Source organism: Theropithecus gelada, chromosome 10 (genome assembly GCF_003255815.1).
Source record: "Theropithecus gelada isolate Dixy chromosome 10, Tgel_1.0, whole genome shotgun sequence".
NCBI lineage: Eukaryota > Metazoa > Chordata > Mammalia > Primates > Cercopithecidae > Theropithecus > Theropithecus gelada.
The window spans coordinates 71,124,701-71,149,145 of record NC_037678.1 but is presented as its reverse complement, the minus strand read 5'-3'; the positions used below and the strand labels follow the sequence as shown (position 1 = coordinate 71,149,145).

The following is a 24,445-nucleotide window of genomic DNA, read 5'->3' as shown; positions in this document are numbered from 1 at the left end:
TTTTTTGAGACGGAGTCTCGCTCTGTCACCCAGGCTGGAGTGCAGTGGCCGGATCTCAGCTCACTGCAAGCTCCGCCTCCCGGGTTCACGCCATTCTCCGGCCTCAGCCTCCCGAGTAGCTGGAACTACAGGCGCCCGCCACCTCGCCCGGCTAGTTTTTTGTATTTCTTAATAGAGACGGGGTTTCACCGTGTTAGCCAGGATGGTCTCGATCTCCTGACCTCGTGATTCGCCCGTCTCGGCCTCCCAAAGTGCTGGGATTACAGGCTTGAGCCACCGCGCCCGGCCCCCAGTCAGCATTTATCTGGCTCCAAACTACCAGACCCTGTGCTTGACCATCAGGGCCTTGCTTAAGTGGTACCTGCTCTTGCCACCTCTGACTCCTTTACTTCTCTGCAGAAATAGTGTCTTGTTGGCCTTCTCGTGATTCCCTTGTGCTTAATAATGATACAAATGGTGTATACAGTTTACATGATGACTCAAGGCACAATGCTGAGTACTTCCAAAGCAGAAATCAGAATCCTCACAACTTATTTTACAGCTGAGGAAACCAAGGCTTAGGGGGGAAAAAAAAATCACTTTCCCAAGGTCCCACAGCTGGGAAGAAGTAGAGCTGGGAGTCCAAATGGGCTTCCTGACCTCAGAGTCACTTCATGACTGCTGATGTTCATACTGTGTGTCACATTGATAAACGTGTCTGTTGCATCATGTGTCACACTGCGTTATAATAGCCTGTTTGGGGTTTTGTTTTGGGGGAGGCTTTGTGTGTGTGTGTGTGTGAGCCAGAGTCTCACTCTGTTGCTGAGGCTGGAGTTCAGTCACACGATCCCCACTCACTACAGCCTCCACCTCCCGGGTTCAAGCAATTCTCCTGCCTCAGCCTCCTGATTAGCTGGGACCACAGGCGCACAACATCACACCTGGCTAATTTTTGTATTTTTAGTAGAGACGGGGTTTCACCATGTTGGCCAAGCTGTTTTTTTTTTTTGTTTTTTTTTTTTGAGACAGAGTCTCGCTCTGTCACCTAGGCTGGAGTGCAGTGGCTCAGTCTCGGCTCACTGTAACCTCTGCCTCCCAGGTTCAAGCTATTCTCCCGCCTCGCCTCCCGAGTAGTTGGGATTACAGGTGCGCACCACCATGCCCAGCTAATTTTTGTATTTTCAGTAGAGACGAGGTTTCACCATGTTGGCCAGGCTGGTCTCGAACTCCTGACCTCAGGTGATCTGCCCGCCTCCATCTCCCAAAGTGCTGGGATTACAGGCATGAGCCACCATGCCCAGCCAGTTTTGCTTTGCATTCCATAAAATAGAATATATGTTCTCTGTGATACGTATCATGTCACAGTATTAACCTACCTGCCTGTGAGTGCGTCAAGATCAGGAACTCATTTTTGTATCCATACTACTGCTACACAGGAAATGTATTGAATGTGTGGAGGTGCTCAGAGGGGATGAGGAACTTGCCCAAGTCCAACAGCACACTACTGGCAAAAGCAGAAGCCAAGGGTTGGGAGAGAATAGGGAAGGAAGGAAACCGGGCCTCTCATGTGGGTATTGCTCACCCACCCCGCTCCCACCTCCTGGCAAAGCCATCCAAGTGACTCACATGTAGCTGCCTCCAGTGGCTCCAGAGGGGATAGTCTACCTTCCAGCCCAGTGCCTGGGCTGCCTCAGCCATGCATAGGCAAGGGTGTGGTTAGGGGCCTCCTCACTCACCTCTCCCTGATAGTCACAACCCCCAATACAAGCACAGTACTTTACAGTTTGCCAGGCTGTTTCGCATCCCATATCTCATTTGGTTTAAGACTCTTATGGGACTGGGTGTGGTGGGTCACACCTATAATCTCAGCATTTTGGGAGGCCAAGGCAGGAGGATCACTTGATGCCAGGAGTTCAAGGCTGCAGTGAGCTGTGCACTCCAGCTTGGGCAATAGAGCAAGACCCTGTCGCTTTTTTTCTTTTTTTTTTTTTTTTTTTTTAAAAAGCCTTCTTTTTAAAAAAGAAGGCTTTTAGACCTTTTTTGAAGTGAGGCTAGAGATTATCCTCCTGTTTGACAGAGAAGTAAACAGTCACTCAGCATGCCATTAACAGAGCAAGGAATACCTTGGGTACACTTTATGTGTAGCATTTTACTTATGTATGAACTATATCTGTAGGGAGAATTCCCACAGGTGGAATTGCTTGGTCAAAGGGTATGTGCATTTGTGATTTTTTATGTATTGCCTAGTTGCTTTCTACAGGAAGACAGATTGACTCCCATAGGCAGTGTGGGAGACTACCTCTTTCCCCCATAGCCCCACCGACTCAGTATGTTACCCAGTGTGTGGATTCTTACCTTTCTGATAGACAAAAAACAGAATCTCAGTGTGCTTTAGTTTGAGCTCATTAAGAGTGAGAATAAACACTCTTTTTTTACTATTAAGAGCCATTTGTAGTTCTTGTTCTGTGGCTCTTCTTTTTGTATCTTTGGGCATGTGGAAATTTCAATTTAATGCATCCTGCCAAATTGCCCTCCCCAAAAGGCTGGACAGGTTTATACTCTAGGCCAGTGCTGTCTATGTACTTCCTTTAGCCGGGCACAGTGGCAAATGCCTGTAATCCCAGCTACTTGGGAGGCTGAGACATGAGGATTACTTAAGCCCAGGATTTCGAATCTAGCCCACACCTCCCTCTCCTAGTAGTCATTTTGTGGCCTTACTGCCCTCTGCCCCATCTCCTTCCCTCTTTGCAACCTTCCACCTGGGACACTAGGGTCTCTCTGAGCCAGCCTTACCTTCTCCAGACACCCTCTCTCTTAGCAGGTTTTTTATTGTTGGTTTTTATGAGCCAAAATATTTGTGAGTCTCCGTAACTGAATGTGATCCCGTCTTCTAGGGATGCTGGTGTTTTACTCGCAGGATGGACATGGTGATGGTAGAATCTCAGGCACTGTAATGAGTCTGTGGCTACTATGGGAAGGACTTCAGCATGAGCAGAAGTCTAATCTGGCATTGTTAGGACTTTCGGTAGCCATGATACAAAACAGTTGCAGAGTAGGCTTGTCCCAGTGGGAAAATCTGGAAGGGCTTCATGGCAGTGACATTTACTAGGCCCTTGAGGACTGTGAGGATTTTGCCTAGCAGAGAGAGGGCAGGTAGAGAGCACTGTGATCCTGAAAGCTTTTGACCCTGTTTGGAATACAAATTTATACCAAAAAAAAAAAGAAAAGAAAGAAAATAAATTTATGCCAGTACTATATTATCATTGATAATTTTTCATTAGAAACTTCTGGCTGGGTACAATGGCTCACGCCTGTAGTCCAGCACTTTGTGAGGCTAAGGCCAAGAGTTTGAGACCAGCCTGGCCAGCATGGCGAAACCCCCTCTCTACAAAAAATAACAAAAATTAGCCAGGTATGGTGGCATGTACCTGTGTCCCAACTACTCAAGAGGCTGAGGCAGGAGAATTGATTGAATCAGGAGGCAGAGGTTGCAGTGAGCCAAGATTGTGCCACTGCACTCTAGCCTAGGTGACAGAGTGAAACTCTATCTCAAAAAAAAAAGAAAGTTCTTCACCATAAATTCTCTTTCCCCTCCCCTCCCGCCGAGACAGTCTCACTCTGTCGCCCAGGCTGGAATGCAGTGGTATGATCTTGGCTCACTGCAACCTCTGCCTCCTGGGTTCAAGTGATTCTCCTGCCTCAGCCTCCCATAGCTGGGATTACAGGCGTGTGCCAGCACACCCGGCTAATTTTTGTATTTTTAGTAGAGACGGGGTTTCACCATGTTGGCCAAAGCTGGTCTTGAACTCCTGACCTCGTGATCCACCCACCTCGGCCTCCCAAAGTGCTGGGACTACAGGCGTGAGCCACTGTGCCCAGCCTTCTTTGGCATAAATTCTGTGAAGCTAATTTATTCCTACGTTGGTCTGTTACTCCATTTTTAATTCTTTTCATTTTTATAACACTGAAATTGTTTTTATTGCATTTAGTTCTTTTTCATGTAAATATTTATCCTTCATCAGTTCTTTACCCACATCACATTCTTGCCAACTGTAGCATCTGCCATTATAAATTTAATTGTGGCTTTTATTTTTACCATTTTCAAGTCTGCCAGTCAAATTTCTTAAATTTAAGTTTTGTCAAGATTTGCTTCTCCTCACAGTTGGTGTCTCCCTATGTGCAGTTTCAGCCATTGTCTTGTTTGTTGTTAATTTCAACTCATAATATTAATTACCTACTGGATGACAGAATAGTCATTTTTCCCTCTTAGCTGATCCGTTAGAAAATTGAAAACAATTCTCTTCGAGAGGTCTGAAACTGCTGTGGCATCACTCGTGTCCAAGTTTTCTTCTTTCAGTTATTCCATACTGGAATGGCCTCTGCCATAGCCCCTCTCCCCAGATGTGTCACACATGCCCTGGGTTCTCCTTGGTCTCTTGATCAGGGTCCAGATCTTATGGCAGAATGGCAGGATCAGCCAGTCGTGGTGGCTCACACCTGTAATCCCAGCACTTTGGGAGGCCAAGGCAGGTGGATCACTTGAGGTCAGTTCAAGACCTGCCTAGCCAACATGGTGAAACTCCATCTCTACTAAAAATACAAAAATTAGCTGTGCATGGTGGCACATGCCTATAGTCCCAGCTACTCAGGAGGCTGAGGCAGAAGAATCACTTGAACCCAGGAGGTGGAGGCTGCAGTGAGCCAAGATTGTACCACTTCATTCCAGCCTGGGTGATAGAGCAAGACTCCGTCTCAAAAAAAAAAAAAAAAAGTGGCAGGATCAGAGCATCCTGCCCCAGGATGAGGCAGGCAGCATCCCTAGCCCAGGGAACAGCATTTGCAGAGCCTTGCAGGAACACATGGGAACCAGCCGTGCTGAGCTATTGCCATTCTTCTCTCCTCTAGAATGCTTCGGACATGCCTGAAACGATCACCAGCCGGGATGCCGCCCGCTTCCCCATCATCGCCAGCTGCACACTCTTGGGGCTCTACCTCTTTTTCAAAGTAAGTCTTTTGCCACCTGTTGTGTCATTTGATCTAAATGATTTTATCTTATTTTATTTTATTTTTCCCATCACAAGAGCCATGCATGTTCATTTATAGAAAATAAAGAAGAGAGAAAAATTAATAATTCTCCCTTAGACCTACCCAAAGACAACAACTGTTAGTGTTTGGGGCCCTTTCTCACTAGTCTGTATTTCTTTTCTCCATGTAGCTTTTTGTTTTGTTTGTGTGATATCAGTTTGGTTTCATTGTGCTGTTTATGTTGGGATGGGGTATAGCTTGTGCCCAGACATACCTCTACCATACTAATGGCCTTTTTTTTTTTTTTTTTTTTTTAATTTATCGAGGTTTATTTTCCCAATAAAAGTTACACAGGCTCAGTGTTGAAAACCTGGAAAACACAGAAAAGTAAAAAGGGAAAAACAGCAGTCATCCAAAACCCCACTACCAGAGACAGTCACAGTTGCCCTTCGGAGGTGTGTCCTTCCACTGTTTCTCCCTGTGCATGGTTTCTCCGTAGCTGTGACCACATGGTGTATTCAGTTTGTAGCTGCTTTTTTCACTTCACATTAATAACATCATAAACATTTTCTCATGTTACTGCAAACTCTCTTTAGTTGTACTATTTTCTGGATTATAAAAGTAATATATTCAGAAAAACTAAAGAAAGTATATCAATAGAGGAAAAAATAAATTCCACAACACAGAAGTAGTCATTAACAATTTGGCGTATCTCCTTTTGGGCTTTTTATTTATTTATTTTAGGACAGGGTCTCACTCTGTCCCCCAGGCTGGAGTGTAATGGCGCCATCACAGTTTACTGCAGCCTCAACCTCTTAGGCTCAAGAGATCCTCCTGCCTCAGCCTCCCAAGTAGCTGGGACTACAGGCACGCGCCACCACACCCGGCTAATTTTTTCTTTTTTGAGACAGAGTCTTGCTCTGTCGCCCAGGCTAGAGTGCAGTGGCGCAATCTCGGCTCACTACCACATCCACCTCCTGGGTTCAAGTGATTCTCCTGCCTCAGCCGGCTGAGTAGCTGGGAGTAGACACACACCACCACACCCAGCTAATTTTTGTATTTTTAGTAGAGACAGGGTTTCACCGTGTTGGTCAGGCTGGTCTTGAACTCCTGACCTCATGATCTGCCCACCTCGGCCTTCCAAAGTGCTGGGATTATAGGTGTGAGCCACTGCACCCAGCCAATTTTTTCTTTTACTAGAAATAAGATTTTGCTTTGTTGCCCAGTCTGGTTTCAAACTCCTGGGCTCAAGTAATCCTCCCACTTCTGCCTCCCAAAGTGCTGGGATTACAGGCATAAGCCACTGCATCCATCCACTGGATCTAACCCCCATCCCCCACGGATGGATGGGGGACTCCAGCCTGGGGGACAGTACGCCTTTTAAAAAGCGTATGTTTAGCCTTTTTTTTTTTTTTTTTTTGAGATGGAGTCTCACTCTGTTGCCAGGCTGGGGTGCAGTGGCACGTGCCACCATGTCCAGCTAATTTTTGTATTTTTTAGTAGAGATGGGGTTTCACCATGTTGGCCAGGATGGTCTCGATCTCTTGACCTTGTGATCCACCCACCTTGGCCTCCCAAAGTGCTGGGATTACAGGCGTGAGCCACCGTGCCCAGCCTGTTTAGCGTTATTATAATCATAACTGTAGTGTTAGATCTTCTTTTTATTGTTTATGTTAGGTTTTTCTTTGTTGATTGGTTTTTTTAGAGACAGGGTCTCACTGTTGCGCAGCCTGGAGTTCTCTGGCACAATCATGGCTCACTGCAACCTCAACTCCTGGACTCAAGTGGAAAAAACTGGCTGATTTTATTTTATTTATTTATTTTTTTTTAGAGACAGGGTTTCACTGTGTTGCCCAGGCTGGTTACCAATTCCTTGGCCTGCTAAAGCACTGAGATTACAGATGTAAGCCACCATGCCAGGCCCTTGTTTTGTTTATTTTGTTTTGTTTTTGAGAAAGGGTCTTGCTCTGTCACCCAGGCTGGAGTGCAGTGGTGCAATCATGGCTCACTGCATCCTCGACCTCCTGGGCTCAAGCGATCCTCCCACCTCTGCCTCCAGAGTAGCTGGGACTACAAGGCGTGCACCACCACGCCTAGCTAATTTTCGTGTTTTTAGTGGAGATGGGGTTTTGCATGTTGCCCAGGCTGGTCTCGAACTCTTGGGCTCAAGCTATCCACCTGCCTTGGCCTTGTAAAGTGCTGGTATTACAGGCATGAGCCACCACACCTGGCCCCTTCTTGTTCTTTTAATAGTACATCAACTTTTTTCCTGGTCATTGAAAATTCCTCAAGGATGACTTTAATTTACATCTTAAAATGTAGGCTGGGGGCAGTGGCCCATACCTGTAATCCCAGCACTTTGGGAAGCCAAAGTGGGTGGTCAGGAATTCATCTGAGGTCAGGAATTCGAGACCAGCCTAGCCAACACGGTGAAACCCCATCTCTACAAAAACTACAAAAAATCCATCCTGGCCAACATGGTGAAACCCAGTCTCTACTAGAAATAACAAAAATTAGCTGGGCATGGTGGCGTGTGCCTATAGTCCCAGCTACTTGGGAGGCTGAGGCAGGAGAATCACTTGAACCCAGGAGGCAGAGGTTGCAGTGAGCTGAGATCACACCACTGCACTTCAGCCTGGCGACAGAGCAAGACTCTGTCTCAATTAAAAACAAAAAAAGGCTCAATTAAAAAAAAAATACATGTAGGCCTGGTGCAGTGGCTCACCTGTTATCCTAGCACTTTGGGAGGCTAAGGTGGGAGGATCACTTGAGCTCAGGAGTTACAGACCAGTGTGGACAACACAGTGAGCCCCCATCTCATTCATAAGCAAATAAATAAACCAATTCATCAATAATGTACATCATTTAAAAAATTTGTTGCCAGCCTAGGCAACAGAGCAAGACTTCGTCTCAAAATTTTAAAAAATTTTTTTTCAACCTAAAGTACAAATGAACCATAATCCTCTCCCCAGTAGTTTCCTGTGATTCTGTCATGCATAAAATCTATACTTATGTTAAATTATATATATTTATATATGTATCAAATACATGATTCTTACCACAGAGGTATTTTTATATCAACAAAGTCAAATTACCCCATTCTTTCATTCTTTTTTTTTTTTTTTTTTTTTTTTGAGATAGAGTCTCGCTCTGTCACCAGGCTGGAGTGCAATGGAGCAATCTCAGCTCAGTGCAACCTCCGCCTCCATGGTTCAAGCGATTCTTCTGCCTCAGCCTCCTGAGTAGCTGGGACTACAGGTGCATGCCACCATGCCCAGCTGATTTTTGTATTTTTAGTAGAGATGGGGTTTCACCATGTTGGCCAGGATGGTCTTGATCTCTTGACCTTGTGATCCGCCCGCCTCAGCCTCCCAAAGTGCTGGAATTACAGGCGTGAGCCACCATGCCCAGCCTCTCTCATTCTTTTTAACAGCTGTTCATGGTTCTGTTTTACAGTGTACCCTGAGGGTGTTTAAGATCTGTCCCGTGTTGGGGGTATCATAGCAGTATTGTCGTGAACACTTCATACACCTAATTTGTGCACTTATTTTCTTCAAGTTTATCTGCAGTAGGTCTACCAGGTCCAATGCATCTCCATTTGTAATTAGATAGTGCCAAATCACCCTCCAAAAAGATTGTATCATTTTACATTCCCACTGACAGTTACAAGCGTGCTGGCCTACCCAGGCGCTCACCTGCATTGGATAGCACCAAAATTTTTAGTTTTTTCCAGTCTGTGAGTGAATAAAAAACCTTTTTTTTTTTTTTTTTTTGAGATGGAGCCTCACTCTTGCCCAGGCTGGGGTGCAGTGGCACGTTCTCGGCTCACTGCAACCTCCACCTCCCAGGTTCAAACAATTCTCCTGCCTCAGCCTCCCAAGTAGCTAGGATTACAGGTGCGTGCCACCATGCCCGGCTAATTTTTGTATTTTTAGTAGAGACAGGGTTTCACCTTGCTATAATCCTGGCCTCAGGTAATCCACCTGCCTTGGCCTCCCAAAGTGCTGGGATTACAGGTGTGAGCCACTGCGCCTGGCCAAAAACATAATTTTTTAACACCTATTTCCTATTTCATAGCTCCCTCATTTTTTTTTTTTTTTTTTTTTTTTTAGAGATGAGTTCTTGCTCTGTTGCCCAGGCTGGAGTGCAGTCACATAATCATAGCTTACTGAAGCCTTGTTCTCCCAGGCTCAGGTGATCCTCCCGTCTCAGCCTCCTGAGTATTTGGGACTATAGACGTATGTCATTACACCCAGCTATAAATCCTCTTTTTTTGTTGTTTTTTGTTGTTGTTGTTTTGTTTTCTTTTGTTTTTTGAGACAGAGTCTCTATCACCCAGGCTGGAGTGCAGTGGCATGATCTCGGCTCACTGCAATCTCTGCCTCCCAGGTTCAAGTGATTCTCCTGCCTCAGCCTCCTGAGAAATGCTCTTTTTAATGGTTACAGGGTATCCCCACGAGCAACCAGCCTGGGCAACGTAGCAAGACCGCATCTCTACAAAACATTTAAAAATTAGCCAGACATGGTGGTGCAGGGTTATATTCCCAGCTACACAGGAGGTTGAGGCTGAAGGATGACTTGAGCCCAGGAGTTCAAGGCTGTGGTGAGCTATGATCATGCCGCTGCACTCCAGCCTGGACACGAATGTTACCCTGACAATAAAAGAAAAATATCCCTATAAGCAGATACAGCACAGTTGACTTAAAGCATCCCCCTCACTTTAAACAGAAAATGTCATTCTGATTTTTACTCTAAGAAGTAAGAGTGCACTAAATAACATTGACTGTTCACAGATTTATTTTTCTTTTTTCCTGGACCTCAGGTAAAGAGCTGAATTTAGGCCAGGCACAGTGGCTCACTCCTGTAATCCCAGCACTTTGGGAGGCCAAGGCAGGTGTATCATGAGGTCAGGAGATCGAGATCATCCTGGCCAACATGGTGAAATCCCATCTCTACTAAAAATACAAAAACTAGCGGGGCATGGTGGCGCACTCCTGCAATCCCAGCTACTTGGGAGGCTGGGGCAGGAGAATAGCTTGAACCAGGGAGTTGGAGGTTGCAGTGAGCCGAGATCGCGGCACTGCACTCCAGCCTGGTGACAGAGACTGCATCTCAGAACACAACAAACAAAAAAACAGCTGAATTTATCAAGTGCCTTGGTTCACAGCATACCATCCTTGATCTATGCCAGGCCCCCCTACTTTGTTTTTTTTTTCTCCCACTTCACTCCAATATCCACCTCCATTTCCCACCTTCATTTCTCTCTCTGCCAGAGGCAGCTGCTTTAATGCATTTGACTTCTGTCCTTAGATGTATATGTTTGTTATAAAATATATAGTGTTGGTGTATCTGTGTGTATGAGTGGGAATTGCATTTCCATAAATAGAACTGTGCATTGCATCTCCCTCTGTTTCCTTTTCCACTCTCTGTACCTTAAAATCTCTGTGGCTCTGTGTACATCCAGCCCATTGCTTCTGCCTTTGCTTTTGGCAGATATTTCTGAAGTCTTGAGAGACCTTCTAACATTTTTAGTATTTAGGATTCTTTCCTTAGACCAGATGCTCCCAAAAGGAATTTCTGGCAGCAGTGGGTGTGAGCATTTTTATTTAAGGCACTGGCTTCCTGTTGCTCAGCCTTTCCTCCTCTCTAGGCAGGTAAGCCTCAGTCTGCCTCGTGCCAGAAGCACAGAGTATACCTCTTCCCCATGCCTTTAAAGTGTCCCCAGTAAGATTTCTGAAAGGCAGCTGCCTGGACAGCACAGCCACTGGGCTCCTCCCGGACTCCCCCCTGACGTCTGGCTGGTTGGTTTGCTTAACAGAAAAACAGCCCACCACAGCGGCTCTGCCTCAGCCCTTTTCCTCCCCTCCTCCTGGTTGGGGCACTGGAGTTTGTAACTGCATTGTACCTTTTTAAAACTTCAGGGCCGGGTGCAGTGGCTCACGCCTGTAATCCCAACACTGGGAGGCCGAGGCGGGCAGATCACCTGAGGTCAGGAGTTCGAGACCAGCCTGGCCAACATGGTAAAACCCCATCTCTACTAAAAATACAAAAAAGTTGATTAATCAAGCACGGTGGCCCATGCCTGTAATCCCAGCTACTGGGAAGCTGAGGCAGGAGAATCGCTTGAACCCAGGAGGCAGAGGTTGTGGTGAGCCGAGAACATGCCACTGCACTCCAGCCTGGGTGACAGAGTGAGACTTCGTCTCAAAAAAAGCAACAAAAAAACTTCATATTCTCCTGTTGCCTCAACATCCCAGCAACAGGCCATGAACACTTTGCCCAGGTGAACAGGTACCTGTGATAAGGCTGGTCCCTGCCACAATTTCCCTTCTCACCTTCCTGTACTGTGACCTAGTGACATTCAGACATATCAGTGAGATCCCCTTTTGCTTGTGTCTTTCACCCTGAGCCCCAAGAAAGGCACTTGGCCATGGGTCTCCTTCTGTAGGACCTATGAGTATAATAAATCCTTTCATTTTCATATACCTCTCTCTCAAGGACTTTCACCTTGAGTTTAGAATGATCCCATCCTCATCACCAATTGTGTTGTAAAAAGGAAGTTCCCCTTGTGAGGTTTGTTTTTTTTTTTTTTTTTTTGTTTTTGTTTTTTTTTTTTGTTTTTTTTTTTTGAGACGGAGTCTTGCTCTGTCGCCCAGGCTGGAGTGCAGTGGCCGGATCTCAGCTCACTGCAAGCTCCGCCTCCCAGGTTCATGCCATTCTCCTGCCTCAGCCTCCCGAGTAGCTGGGACTACAGGCGCCCGCCACATCGCCCGGCTAGTTTTTTGTTATTTTTTAGTAGAGACGGGGTTTCACCATGTTAGCCAGGATGGTCTCGATCTCCTGACCTCGTGATCCACCCGTCTCGGCCTCCCAAAGTGCTGGGATTACAGGCTTGAGCCACCGCGCCCAGCCGTGAGGTTTTTTTTTTTTTCTTGTTTTTAGAGACAGAGTCTTACTCTTTCACCCAGGCTGGAGTGTAGTGGTGCGATCATAGTTCGCAGTAACTTTAAACTCCCAGGCCCAGGTAATCCTCCCATCTCAGCCCCCTGAGTGGCTGGAACTACAGGCATGCACCACCATGCCCGCCTAATTTTTTTTTTTATTTTTTGTAGAGTTGGGGTCTTGCCACGTTGCCCATGCTGATCTTGAACTCCTGGCTTCACACAATCCTCCCGCCTTGGCCTCCTAAAGTGCTGGGATTACAGGCACAAGCCACTGCACTCAGCCCCCTTTATGAAGTCGTTAAGGATCACTTGCACACAGCCACAGAAACTATGCTCAGAGAGGCTTATGAAATTACAGGATTTACTATACTCACATGTTCTAGAGAAGGAGACATGCATGCCACACAGGGGGCCATATGGGAGGAGCTCCGAGGAAGCCACTCAACCAAGCAGGTGAGGAGAAAGGGGAGAGGACAGAGAGAAGGAAGGAGAGGGGAGACCCCTGGGCAAGTGCCTTTGTTGGGGCTCAGGGTGGTACAAGCAAAGAGCATGAGGGGATTTACCAATATGTTTGTATGGTATTAGGTCATAGAAGAGGAGGACCAGAGGCTAGGTGCCATGGCTCACGCCTGTAATCCCAGCACTTTGGGAGGCCAAGGCGGCAGATCATTTGAGCCCAGGAGTTCAAGATCAGCCAGGCCAATATGGTGAAACCCTGTCTCTACAAAAAAATACAAAAATTAACCAGTGTGGTGGCACACACCTGTGTCCCCAACTACTTAGGGGCTGAGGCAGGAGGATCACTTGAACCCTGGAGGTCGAGGCTGCAATGAGCCAAGATGGGGCCACTGCACTCCAGCCTGGCCAACAAAGTGAGACCCTGTTTCGAAAGAAAAAAAAAAGAAGAAGAAATGGGCCGGGTGCAGTGGCTCACGCCTGTAATCCCAGCACTTTGGGAGGCCGAGGCAGGCGGATCACGAGGTCAGGAGATCGAGACCATCCTGGTTAACACGGTGAAACCCTATCTCTACTAAACAAAATACAAAAATTAGCTGGGCATGGTGGCGGACGCCTGTAGTCCCAGCTACTCGGGAGGCTGAGACAGGAGAATGGCATGAACCCAGGAGGCAGAGCTTGCAGGAAGCCAAGATCGCACCACTGCACTCCAGCCTGGGCGACAGAGCAAGACTCCGTCTCAAAAAAAAAAAAAAAAGAGGAGAGCCAGAAGGAGAACCTGGGCAGAATGTTCATAGTCTATTTGTGAGGATGTTGAGGCATCATCTATAAAATAGGTTTTTAAAATAAGTTTTAAATTTTTACAATACGGTAACATTTCACAAAATCATAGCATTTACTTTATCCCACCTTATTTAAAATTGATTCCTTTGAGGCAACTCAAAAAATTAAACCCAACAGCATAAGAAAAACAAAAGAAATAGAGTTAAAGGAGAAAATTAAAATAAGATAAAACAACCCGGCCAGGCACGGTGGCTCAAGCCTGTAATCCCAGCACTTTGGGAGGCCGAGACGGGCGGATCACGAGGTCAGGAGATCGAGACCAACCTGGCTAACACGGTGAAACCCTGTCTCTACTAAAAAATACAAAAAATTAGCCAGGCGTGGTGGCGGGCGCCTGTAGTCCCAGTCACTTAGGAGGCTGAGGCAGGAGAATGGCGTAAACCCGGGAGGCAGAGGTTGCAGTGAGCTGAGATCCGGCCATTGCACTCCAGCCCGGGCGACAGAGCAAGACTCCGTCTCAAAAAAAAAAAAAAAAAACAACCCTTGGGTGAGGACCACACCCATACCCCATGCTCTAAAGCCTGTCCTCTTGCTAGAAATGGGCTTAGTTGTGGCTCTGGCTTTTTAGCAGCCAAAGCACAAAGGAAAGTGAGACCTGGTGCCCAATCCACATGGGTCACAGTGAAACCACCCAGAATCTCAGAGGTGTGGCCTGAGAGCAGTTTGCCCCAAGGGCTCAGATTGAAAGAATGCAATGTGAGAGGTATGCCACATCTTCATAAATAAAGCACAATTCATATGCCTACAAAGTCTGCTCATAGGTCTTTTTCTTGTAGCACTAACATTATGGACCACCGATTTGCCCTTCCATTCAGTCATTCTGCATTTATTGAGAGCCTGCTACATCAGGCCCTGGCTGGGTACTGGGGATACTGAAGTGAAAAACACAGCTGACCATCCCTGCCCTCAAGAAGCATCTTGTTAAGCGCTAGAGACAGACACCAATCACATAGATAGATGTGAAGTTACACCTGTACAAAGTGCTGTCAAGGCGAGGTCCATAGCACTAGGAAAGCATGGAAGAACCAGCTTCAGGGTGAAGCTTCTGCCCAAGCCCCTTATCCACAACAGCACCTGCATTGACCTAGCTCAGCCGAAACCCCAGGAGTCATCCTCCTTGCCCCGCCAAGCCCTCATATCCAGCCCCTTCACACATCTTGCAGCTCCAATTCCAGAACAGATCTGGAGGTTGGGTGCAGTGGGTCACACCTGTAATCCCAGCACCTTTGGGAGGCCAAGGCAGGTGGATCACCTGAGGTCAGGAGTTCAAGACCAGCCTGACCAACATGGTGAAACCCCATCTCTACTGAAAATACAAAATTAGGCGGGCGTGGTTGTGCATGCCTGTAATCCCAGCCACCTGGGAGGCTAAGGCAGGAGAATCACTTGGACCCAGGAGGTGGAGGTTGCAGTGAGCCAAGATTGCACCATTTCACTCCAGCCTGGGCAACAAGAGTGAAACTCCATCTCGGGGAGGGCAGGAGTAGGAGGAGCAGAACAGATCTGGAATCCTTACACTGCTCATCACTTCCCCTCCATCCCCTTAAGCCAGGGCACCGTCCCCCTCCTGCTCCTGCTTCCACTCTTGCCCTGCAGGGTCTTCTATACAGCAGCAGAGGGGTCCTCTCATGCTGTCTGATCATGTCAAACCCTGCCCTCAGCACTCCAGTACCAGCCTGTCTCATGCAGGTGAATCTAAAGACTTTCCCATGGCACTGCAGGGTCTGGCTCCCTCTTCCCACCCAGCCTCCTTTCCTGACACTGTGCCCATGCTCCCTTAGCTCTAGGCTCACAGGCCCTCTGTAGTCCCTGCACACATGAACATGCACCCACCTCAGGACCTTTGCACCTGCTCCCTGCATTTATGACTCTCGTCCTATGTCCTCTCCTCCAGAGCGTTCCCTGACCACCTGTCTAAAATAGCAGCTCTGCCCTTTCATTTTCTATCTCCCTGCCCTGGTTTGTTTTTCTTAGTGCCCATTACCACCTAACAATATATGTAACTGTTTCTTTCGAGATTCTTTCTCCCTCACTGGCCCATGAACTCTAGGAGAGCAGCAGCTTTGCCTGATTCCTTGCTGAATCACTGATGTCTAGCACAATGCCCTGCACATAGTAGGCAATCAATCAATATGGGCTGAATTACTGAGGGGTTGATTGTGTCATGGAAACTATGTGAGCAAAGCTTCTCTGATCTGGGAGCTAAAGAAGGTTGAGTAGGGGTGGCCTCGGTGAAGACAGACGAGAGGAGAACATCTCAGGCAGCAGGAGAGCTTGTCCACGGCTGCCTGTGGGTGGGCATGTAGCACACACATCACACTGCAAAAAGGCCAGTGTGGCTGCAGTGTGTAGAGCAAGAGCATGTGTGAGCCAAGGCTCAGGAGACCTGTGGTGGCCACCACGAGGGCAAGAGGCCAACAGGTGGATGTGAGCTTTCAGCTTATGAGAGCAGAAGTTAGCTGCAGAAAGGCTTCCAGCAAGGGAGTGATATGATCTGACAGGTGTTCAGCAGATTCCAAAACAGCCCTGCTTGAGAGTGGCCAGGTTCCCTACACCCCACACAACAGCACATTATTCCCTCCAGCTTAGAGACCATCATAGTAATAAATTCAGCAGTGATGCAGCAAACATGGTGCACCATGGCATAGCCTTTCCAAAGTCCAGAATTAACACGTGACCATTGACTGGAACATCGTGACAGAATATTTCTCAAGTTTCACCTAACGACAAAAAGACCAAGAAGCAGCTGTCAGGGATGCTGTCATAGCTTCAGCCATCACTGCAGGAGGAGTCATCAGAAAGCAGAATGTGGAAAATGGAGTGGGAAAGATGTCTTGTAACTAGCATGCTTGGAGCCTGGGTGGCCACTCTGTAGGGGCTCCCTGGATGATTAAACAGGGAGAAGGAAGTGTGGAAGAGTGAGTTCTGAGGTTCCAGCAGCTCTCTTGGGGCTCTATACTGAAGACTCCCTTATCCCTTCAGAACCCCTGTGCAGCACTCTGAGCACAAACATAGTTGCTTCTCTCCAGATAATAGAGCCACTAAACGTAAACCTGCAGACCCCTTTGCAAGGTACATCTGGGGGCTTGAGGTTTCTCCCTTTCCCCCACAGCTGCAGAAACTAGAATGCCACTGGTATTGTCTGAGACTCTTCCTGACAGCCCCCCAACTCAAGAAGGGTAAAACCAACCTCCAGAAGAGAAGCAGGGACTCTGGTTTCCTCACAGCCACTGGCAACCCTAACTTCCTGTTTCTCTTTGTATTTCTGCCTCAGATATTCTCCCAGGAGTACATCAACCTCTTGCTGTCCATGTATTTCTTCGTGCTGGGAATCCTGGCCCTATCCCACACCATCAGGTCAGAAGGCATCTCTCTGCAACATTTGAAGCAGCTTTCTCGGGAACCAGGACAGGGTCTTGGAGGAGAACATGACTTTTGGCATCACTCAGAGCCAGGTTTGAATCCTGGCTATAAAACTCAAGGGACTCTTTCCCCTGCACACTGTAGATGACTAGGACAAGAACAATGACCTCTCTGGGCCACAGTTTCCTTATAGAAATGATGAGGATCTGGTGGGTGTTTCCACCACCACAGCTGTTGGGAAAGTGATTTGTGAGCAGTAATGTCATGTTAGTTGTGACAGTACTCAGGTGAGTAACACCAGTACCACCTGCCGGGTGTTGTGGCCTAGCTGTGTGCTAAGCGTCATGCTGGGCTTCTCACACATGATCTTGTTTCATAAGGAGCCAGAGGCAGCACAGTAAAAAGTTAGGAGCGTGGGCTCTGGAATTTGACTACCTTTGAGTCCAGACCCTGCCACTTAATAGCTCTGTGATCTTGGGCAAGTTACTTAATCTCTCTGGCCTCAATTTCCTAGTGAATGTGGAGAAAAATAATAGTACCCTTCCCATGGGGTCATGTGGAAAGCTTTAGCACAGTATCTGGCGATATAAAGTGTTCAGTAACTATTAGCTGTCACTGTCATTATCTGTGTTAACCTGCCAGACAACCTTATATGGGTTGCTTTTGCTTTCACACCTGTATGATAGTCATGGAAACTGAAGCCCAGAGAGGTTAAGAAATTTGCTAGGATCACACCGCTAATAAGCAACAGAGCCAGGATTCAAACCCAGGTGTGGTCCAGAGCCCATCCTCTTCCCACTGCTACCTTAACTCAAACTGCCACATGCTCATGTCCTTTCAGTGGGGAGAGTGGTTCATTAGGGGGGGTGCTACTTGTGTTTTGGACAGGCCAGTTCTCCACTCTGCAGGACTATCCCACACATTAAAAACAGTTGGCATCCTTGCCCTGCTCACCAAATGGGAGTTGCATACCCGTCTTCCCCAGCTTGTGACTACAAAGATGTCCCAATATGTTTCTGTCTACCCCGTTGAAGAGGTGCAGCCTCAGGCTGAGAAACACTGATAGACAAAGAGGTGGCCAGGGTTCCCAGAAGGAAGGAACTCAGCTTGAACTTAGCTTTCTTTGAAGGGTAGGAAACCTGGAAGACATACAAAGGAGGGAGAGGTCAGGTGCTGGAAAGTTTGTGCACATTGAGGGCATAGGCAGAATCTGCTCCCAAAAGCACTGAAAGCCAATATGAGGCCAGGTGGTGGCTCACCCCTGTAATCCCAGCTCTTTGGGAGGCCAAGGCGGACAGATCACGAGGTCAGGAGATCGAGACCATCCTGGCCAACATGGTGAAACCCTGTCTCTACTAAAAATACAAAAAAATTAGCTGGGCTTGATGGCACATGCCTGTAGTCCCAGCTACTCAGGAGGCTGAGGCAGGAGAATCGCTTGAACCCGGGAGGCAGAGGTTGCAGTGAGCCGAGATCGTGCCACTGCACTCCAGCCTGGTGACAGTGTGAGACTCCATCTCAAAAAAAAAAAAAAAAAGGCCAATATGAATGTGACTTCATTCTTCTAGGCACACTGGCAGGACAGTGTGGTAGTCAGGAGCATGGGGTCAAGAGGCAGGCAGCCTTGGGACCAACACCTGGTGCTGCCAGCTCTAATTTGTGTAAGTTACTCAAGCTCTGAGCATCAGTTCTTCTACCTATAAAATGGAGAGACTGCAGGTACCTCTTCAGAGGTGTGGGGAGGGTCTAGTGAGCCCCAGGCTGTAACATTCCTAGAGCACAGTGCCAAGCACACAGTGAGCCTAGTGGCTGGCCCAGGGTTACATAGCTGGGACTTCACCTCTCGTCTTCCAACTGAGGTCATTGTTGTCCTCACCTGCACTGATTCTTCACCCACAAAATTTTATTCTAGCTAGCTTGGGAGAATTCTAGTCCAGCCCTGCATCCTGAAAAATGGAGGCCCAGGCAACCTGAGTGACTTGGACACAACCAAGATAATGGCAGGCCCAGTCGCCCTTGCTCATAGGACATACCTGTCCTTTCGCAGTAGACCAGGGGTGGGGTGGGGGCAGTCACTTCCAGACATTGGGTGTCCTTTCCCATGCTGATTAGGATCCTCCCCAACTCTAGCCCATCCTACCCTAGCATCTGTGAGAGGCTTGAGACCCCCAGGTCTCCCCACAGCCCAGCCTCCACCTCAGAGAGAGCCCAGTGTGTTTTGAAAGCCACTGTTAGGCTGTTTGCTGAGGAACTGATTATTTAACATTATCGCAACAACCCTACAATGAAGATCTTATCTCTACCCAGCTGTCTAGGCGCGGTATTATGAACCTTTATCATCTCGACACCAAAGACTTTTTTTCCCTTTTAGAACAATAACTAAGGGACATTGTCCCAATTTCTCATAGATGATTAATCTATGTCAAGAAATAATTGAGGCTGGGCCTGGTGGCTCACACCTGTAATCCCAGCACTTTGGGAGGCCAAGGCAGGTGGATCACCTGAGGTCAGGAGTTCAAGACTAGCCCGGGCAACATGGTGAAACCTCATCTCTACTAAAAATACAAAAAAGTATCCGGGTGTGATGGCATGCCCCTGTAATCCCAGCTACTCGGGAGGCTGAGGCAGGAGAATCCCTTGAACCCAGGAGGTAGAGGTGGCAGTGAGTCAATATCGTACCACTACACTCCAGCCTGGGTGACAGAGGGAGACTCCATCTCAAAGAAAAAAAAAAAGAGGGGGGGGGGGAGAGAGAAAGAATTGATTATCTTTTAGCCACTTCATAATTTTTATAGATATTATCAACAGAAAATTAAAAACCAACAGCAGCTAAAAGTGCACATGGTAAAATGTATGAGTGACTAGAAACTAACAGAAGAATCATTTTCTTAATGAAATTTAGAGCAACAAAATTTGACCTGGGAAAACCATACCTTTTAAAAATAATGGATCGGCTGGGCATGGTGGTTCACACCTGTCATCCCAGCACTTTGGGAGCCCGAGGCCGGTGGATCACCTGAGCTCAGGAGTTCAAGACCAGCCTGGGCAACATGTTGAGACGCTGTCTCCACAAAAAATACAAAAATTAGCCAGGTATGGTGGTGTGTGCCTGTGGTCCCAACTACTCGGGAGGCTGAGGTGGGATGATCGCATGAGCCTGGGAGGCAGAGAGGTTGCAGTGAGCTGTGATTGTGCCACTGCACTCCAGCGTGGGTAACAGAGTGAGACCCCATCTCAAAAATATAAAAATAAGAATAATGGATGGCCGTAGGCAGAAGGGATGCTCACCATATGGGGCTAAAAAATTTGATGGGGACCAAAAACTGTCAGATGAAGGAAATCATTATTGTAAAGTTAACATGGAAAAGAACTGAATCCAGTGAAAATAATTTTAGTAAGTAAGGGATTATTTGATCATGCTTTTTAGAAAGTTGGTCCACTAATTAAGTTGATGTTTCAATTAAATTGAGTTTTCTTAAATAATTTCTCAAGGAAAGGCTACAGTGTTGTTAGAATTTTGATCAGCTGCCTGAATCCATAAACTTAGACCTTCCTCAGGATCCGAACAACAGATCCAAAGGTTTAAGACAGGGAAATTGGGCTCAGAGGGGTTATGTGACCACCAGGATTCACAGCTGGTAAGGGCAGAGTGAGGTTTTGAGCTCAGGTCTGTCTGACTCCAAAACCCCTATTCTTTACAGTTTTGGCAAAAGTGAAATCGGGGGAGCTTAAAGAGGGTGGGCTGGCCACCTCCTGTCATTGAGCCTGTGGTCTCTTGGGGACTGGCAGAGGAGAGGCCTGCTGAAAGGCTGTAGAGAGCTGCACCTGAACTGTGTCAGCACAGGCTGAGGTTCTTAGGATCCCCTCCACCTCCACTGCCACTTCCAAGCCCACATTAAGCCTCTTTGGGAACAAACCCCAGCTGGGGTATTGGAGGAAGGCAGGGGCCACAGCCTGCCTTACCTTGTGTAGTCACCAAGATTCAAACCCAAGACATCCTTCCTGCAAAGGGAACCTCGGCTTTCTTCATCATCTGTGTCTGAGCTCGTGCCCCACCCAGCTGACCTTAGAGGGAAGAAAAGCCCAGAAGGTCCAGATCTGCCACCCCAGAGGAGGAAGCCACGTCACCAGTTTCACTGACCCTGCCTTCCACCCCCAGGGGAGAAGGGCACCAGGATGTGGCTTGTCAGTGGGAAGGAATGACCTTTACATTTGACATGAGCCATCAAGGGCCAGGAAGAATCTCTGCCTGCTACAAAAGTCTGCATTCAGAGTCATTCAGTAAGCATTTAGCAGATGTCTAGCAGGCACCAGGCATCTTCACCCCAGGGTAGGGTGAAGATGATGAGACAGGGCCTCTGTTCTCAAGTCCACAGACTCAATGCTAGCCTAGTCGCTTGACTCTTCCCCTGTGTAGTGCTGAGCAGCCTCTCTTTTCTCAGAATAACAGACACCAATCTGGAGACTTGCTACTTGAAGTTGAAGCTGCAGTTAAGTTTATAGGGTACCAAGTGCTCATTTAATCCTCTCAGTAGCCCTACAAGAAAGGTGTTATAGCATTCCAGATGAGGAACAGTTGCACAGAGCAGTTAAATAACTTTCCCAAGATCAGACCACTAATAAGTGGCAGAGTTAGGATTTGAGCCCGGGAAGTCTGGCTCCAGAGTCCGTGTCTTTAACTGTCACACTCTGCTGGTTGAGAAACTGAGCACCAAGCTCCTAAGGAAGAGGCCGGCTAAGATGGGCAAAGGGCTTAGCTCTTCAGCCTGCTTTTCTGCCTCTGTCCATACCTGCACTCACACCCTGACTTCAGACTCCCCCAAAACTGATTCAGCAAACTAATCTGAAAGTAGCTTCCAGTCACCCACCCAGCTTCTGCCTCCCACCGCCTCAAAACCCTGTTGTGGGAGCCCATTTCCAATTCTGCCCTTACACCTGCTGCGCTTCTGTTCACAAAGCCCTACCATCATTCACACCACAGCTCTACAGGCTGGGAGGGATCGGCTCTTTGAAAAGTGGAGAAATAGAGGGCCAGAGATGGTTTTTTGTTTTTGTTTTTGGAGACGGAGTCTCGCTGTGTCGCCCAGACTGGAGTGCAATGGCACAATCTCGGCTCACTGCAACCTCTGCCCCCGCCCGGTTCAAGCGATTCTCCTGCCTCAGGCTCGTGAGTAGCTAGGATTACAGGCTTCTGCCACTATGCTGGGCTAATTTTTGTTTTTTTTTTAGTAGAGATGAGGTTTTGCCATGTTAGCCAGGCTGGTCTCGAACTCCTGACCTCAAGTGATCCGCCCACCTCAGCCTCCCAAATGTTGGGATTACAGGCGTGAGCCACTGCACCTGGCCAGAGAGGGTTCTTGAATCTACATCTTGCTCCATGCCACCAGGGTCTTTAGAAGAGAGTTCCCATCGAGCCTTCCGGGCACGGTAGCTTATGCCTGTAATCCGAGCACTTTGGGGCGCCGAGAAGGGTGGATCACAAGGTCAGGAGATGGATATCATCCTGGCTAACATGGTGAAACCCCATCTCTACTAAAAATACAAAAACAATTAGTTGGGCATGGTGGCAGGTGCCTGTAGTCTCAGCTACTCGGGAGGCTGAGGCAGGAAAATGGCATGAACCCGAGAGGCAGAGCGTGCACCACTGCATTCCAGCCTGGGCGACAGAGCAAGACTCCATCTCAAAAAAAAAAAAAGGGAGTTCCCTTTTCCCTCCCTTTTTCACTGTGACGTGGGTACTTCCTGGCCTGCCTCATCCCTGCTAAAGACTCCATGCCAGGCGAAGCATTCGTCCTGCCTTTCATATCTTCATAGCAATGCTCTGAGACAGGTGGTATTGTTAGCCCTGTATACAGGTGAGAAAATTGAGGTCCAGGGAGACAGAGCCATTGAAATGGTCTCCTACATCCGCATGGCAGAGCAGGCCTCAGGGCTGGGCCACCCAGGCTTGTAGCCACTCCACAGTACGGCCACGAGGCTGGGTCAAGAGGCCGTGGTTTGCTTATCTTGCTCTGAAAAAGGTCCAGAAAAGGTCTCTGCTTCCTGCCTGGCTGGGAGGTGGGGCATGCTGGGTAATCAGAGAGAATGCTTCTGGAGACAAGGCCAAGCTGGTCTTAAACAACTGAGGCCTTGTGGAAGGAGTGAATGTGATGGTGATCCTGCCCAGGGGCTATGATTCATCTGGCTGATTGATTCCAGCTGAGTCTGTAAAAATCTCAGGCCTGCTGTTGGAGAGCAGAATGTCAAGTCATGGAGTGGGGTGGGGGTGACTGTCAGGTCATCAACTTGATAGGCCTGGAAGGGAGTCCACAAATATGCTTCTTGACAAGGGACTCATATAGGTGGCATGTGGGCCAGACTTTGGGATCCTGTGCTCTCCCAAAAATGGTATTTTGCCTGCAAGTCTATCTGCTTCTGCTTTGCATTTCTTTGATTTTAACAAAAAGGCAGTACAGAAATCACTATGAGTGCAAAGACCTAGGTTTGAGTCTCAGCCGAGATATAGGACCCCTGTGTGACTCTGGGCAAATCACTTACCTTTTGAGGGCCTTTGTTTTCACATCTGTAGAGTGGGAACAATAACACCTACCTATCAGGACAGCTGTAAGGGTGCCAGCTGTAAATGGGGCAGGGGAGTGTTAAGGCTGACTGCCCATGGGGGCTCTGTTTGCCGACTTGCTTTGTCTTTCCTTCCAGCCCCTTCATGAATAAGTTTTTTCCGGCCACCTTTCCAAATCGACAGTACCAGCTGCTCTTCACACAGGGTTCTGGGGAAAACAAGGAAGGTCAGTGCTAACCACTTTCCCTGTAGTGTGCCTTGGGTATCTTCCTCTGCCATTCCCTTTGTCTCTCCAATATTGGGGTTCTCCAGTAGAGCGAATGATGGAAGAAGTGGGCTCTGGAATCTCATGGCCTGGATTCACATCCCAACTCTGCTACTACCTAGACATGGGACCCTGGGTGAATGCCTTACCTCTCTGAGCATTGGGTGTTTTGTTTTGTTTTGTTTTTCCCCATCTGTAAAATGAAAGTGTTAATCTAGGACCTCCTTCACAGTCATGTTGTTGAGATGGCGAGTCAGTAAGTGGAAAGCGTTCAGCATGCTGCCTGGCTCATAGTAAGCACTCAGTCAAAGTTGGCCTTCGTGATTATTTTATTCATATATATTTTTAGTGTGATCAGTGCCTCACCTAAGGTTTGAAAAGGGGGTTCCACAGCTCTTTTTCAAAAATAAAAACTGACCAGAAACAGTGTCTCATGCCTGTAATCCCAGCACTTTGGGAGTCCAAGACAGGATGATCACTTGAGGCCAGGAATTTGAAACCAGCCTAAGCAACATAGTGAGACCTCATCTCTATAAAAAAATTAATTTAAAAAAAAAATGCAAACTGTGGGGAAGTGTGGAGATCCTGGGATTTGCAGGTTAGGGTATGGATTCAAATACTGTAACAAGATTATCAATGGCTTGACCAAATAGCAGGTATTTCTTTTTTGTTGTTTTTTGTTTTTTGAGACAGAGCCTTGTTCTGTCACCCAGGGTGGAGTGCAGTGGCGCCATCTCAGCTCACTGAAACCTCAGCCAACTGAGTAGTTGGGATTACAGGCCTGTGCCACCACGCCCAGCTAATTTTTTTTGTATTTTTAGTAGAGATGGAGTTTTGCCATGTTGGCCAGGCTGGTCACAAACTCCTGACCTTAAGTGATCTGCCCACCTCAGCCTCCCAAAGCGCTAGAATTATAGGCATGAGTGAGCCACCACGCCCAGCAGGTATTTCTCTCCTGTAAAATACTGAGCATGTGAAATCTAGCCCTTTTTTTTTTTTTTTTTTTTTTTT

At 47.6% G+C, this 24,445-nt stretch overlaps 1 protein-coding gene across 2 annotated transcripts in view; it reads left to right on the top strand.

Moving 5' to 3' along the window:
• The window catches only part of HM13 (histocompatibility minor 13), a 56,494-nt gene that overhangs the window by 7,735 nt on the left and 24,314 nt on the right, over positions 1–24,445 (top strand). For both annotated transcript variants that reach the window (XM_025398530.1, XM_025398531.1), the window contains exons 2-4: positions 4,885–4,983; positions 16,522–16,604; positions 23,307–23,395. In XM_025398530.1, the coding sequence (XP_025254315.1) occupies positions 4,885–4,983; positions 16,522–16,604; positions 23,307–23,395 (271 nt within the window). The remainder of the gene's footprint in view (positions 1–4,884; positions 4,984–16,521; positions 16,605–23,306; positions 23,396–24,445) is intronic.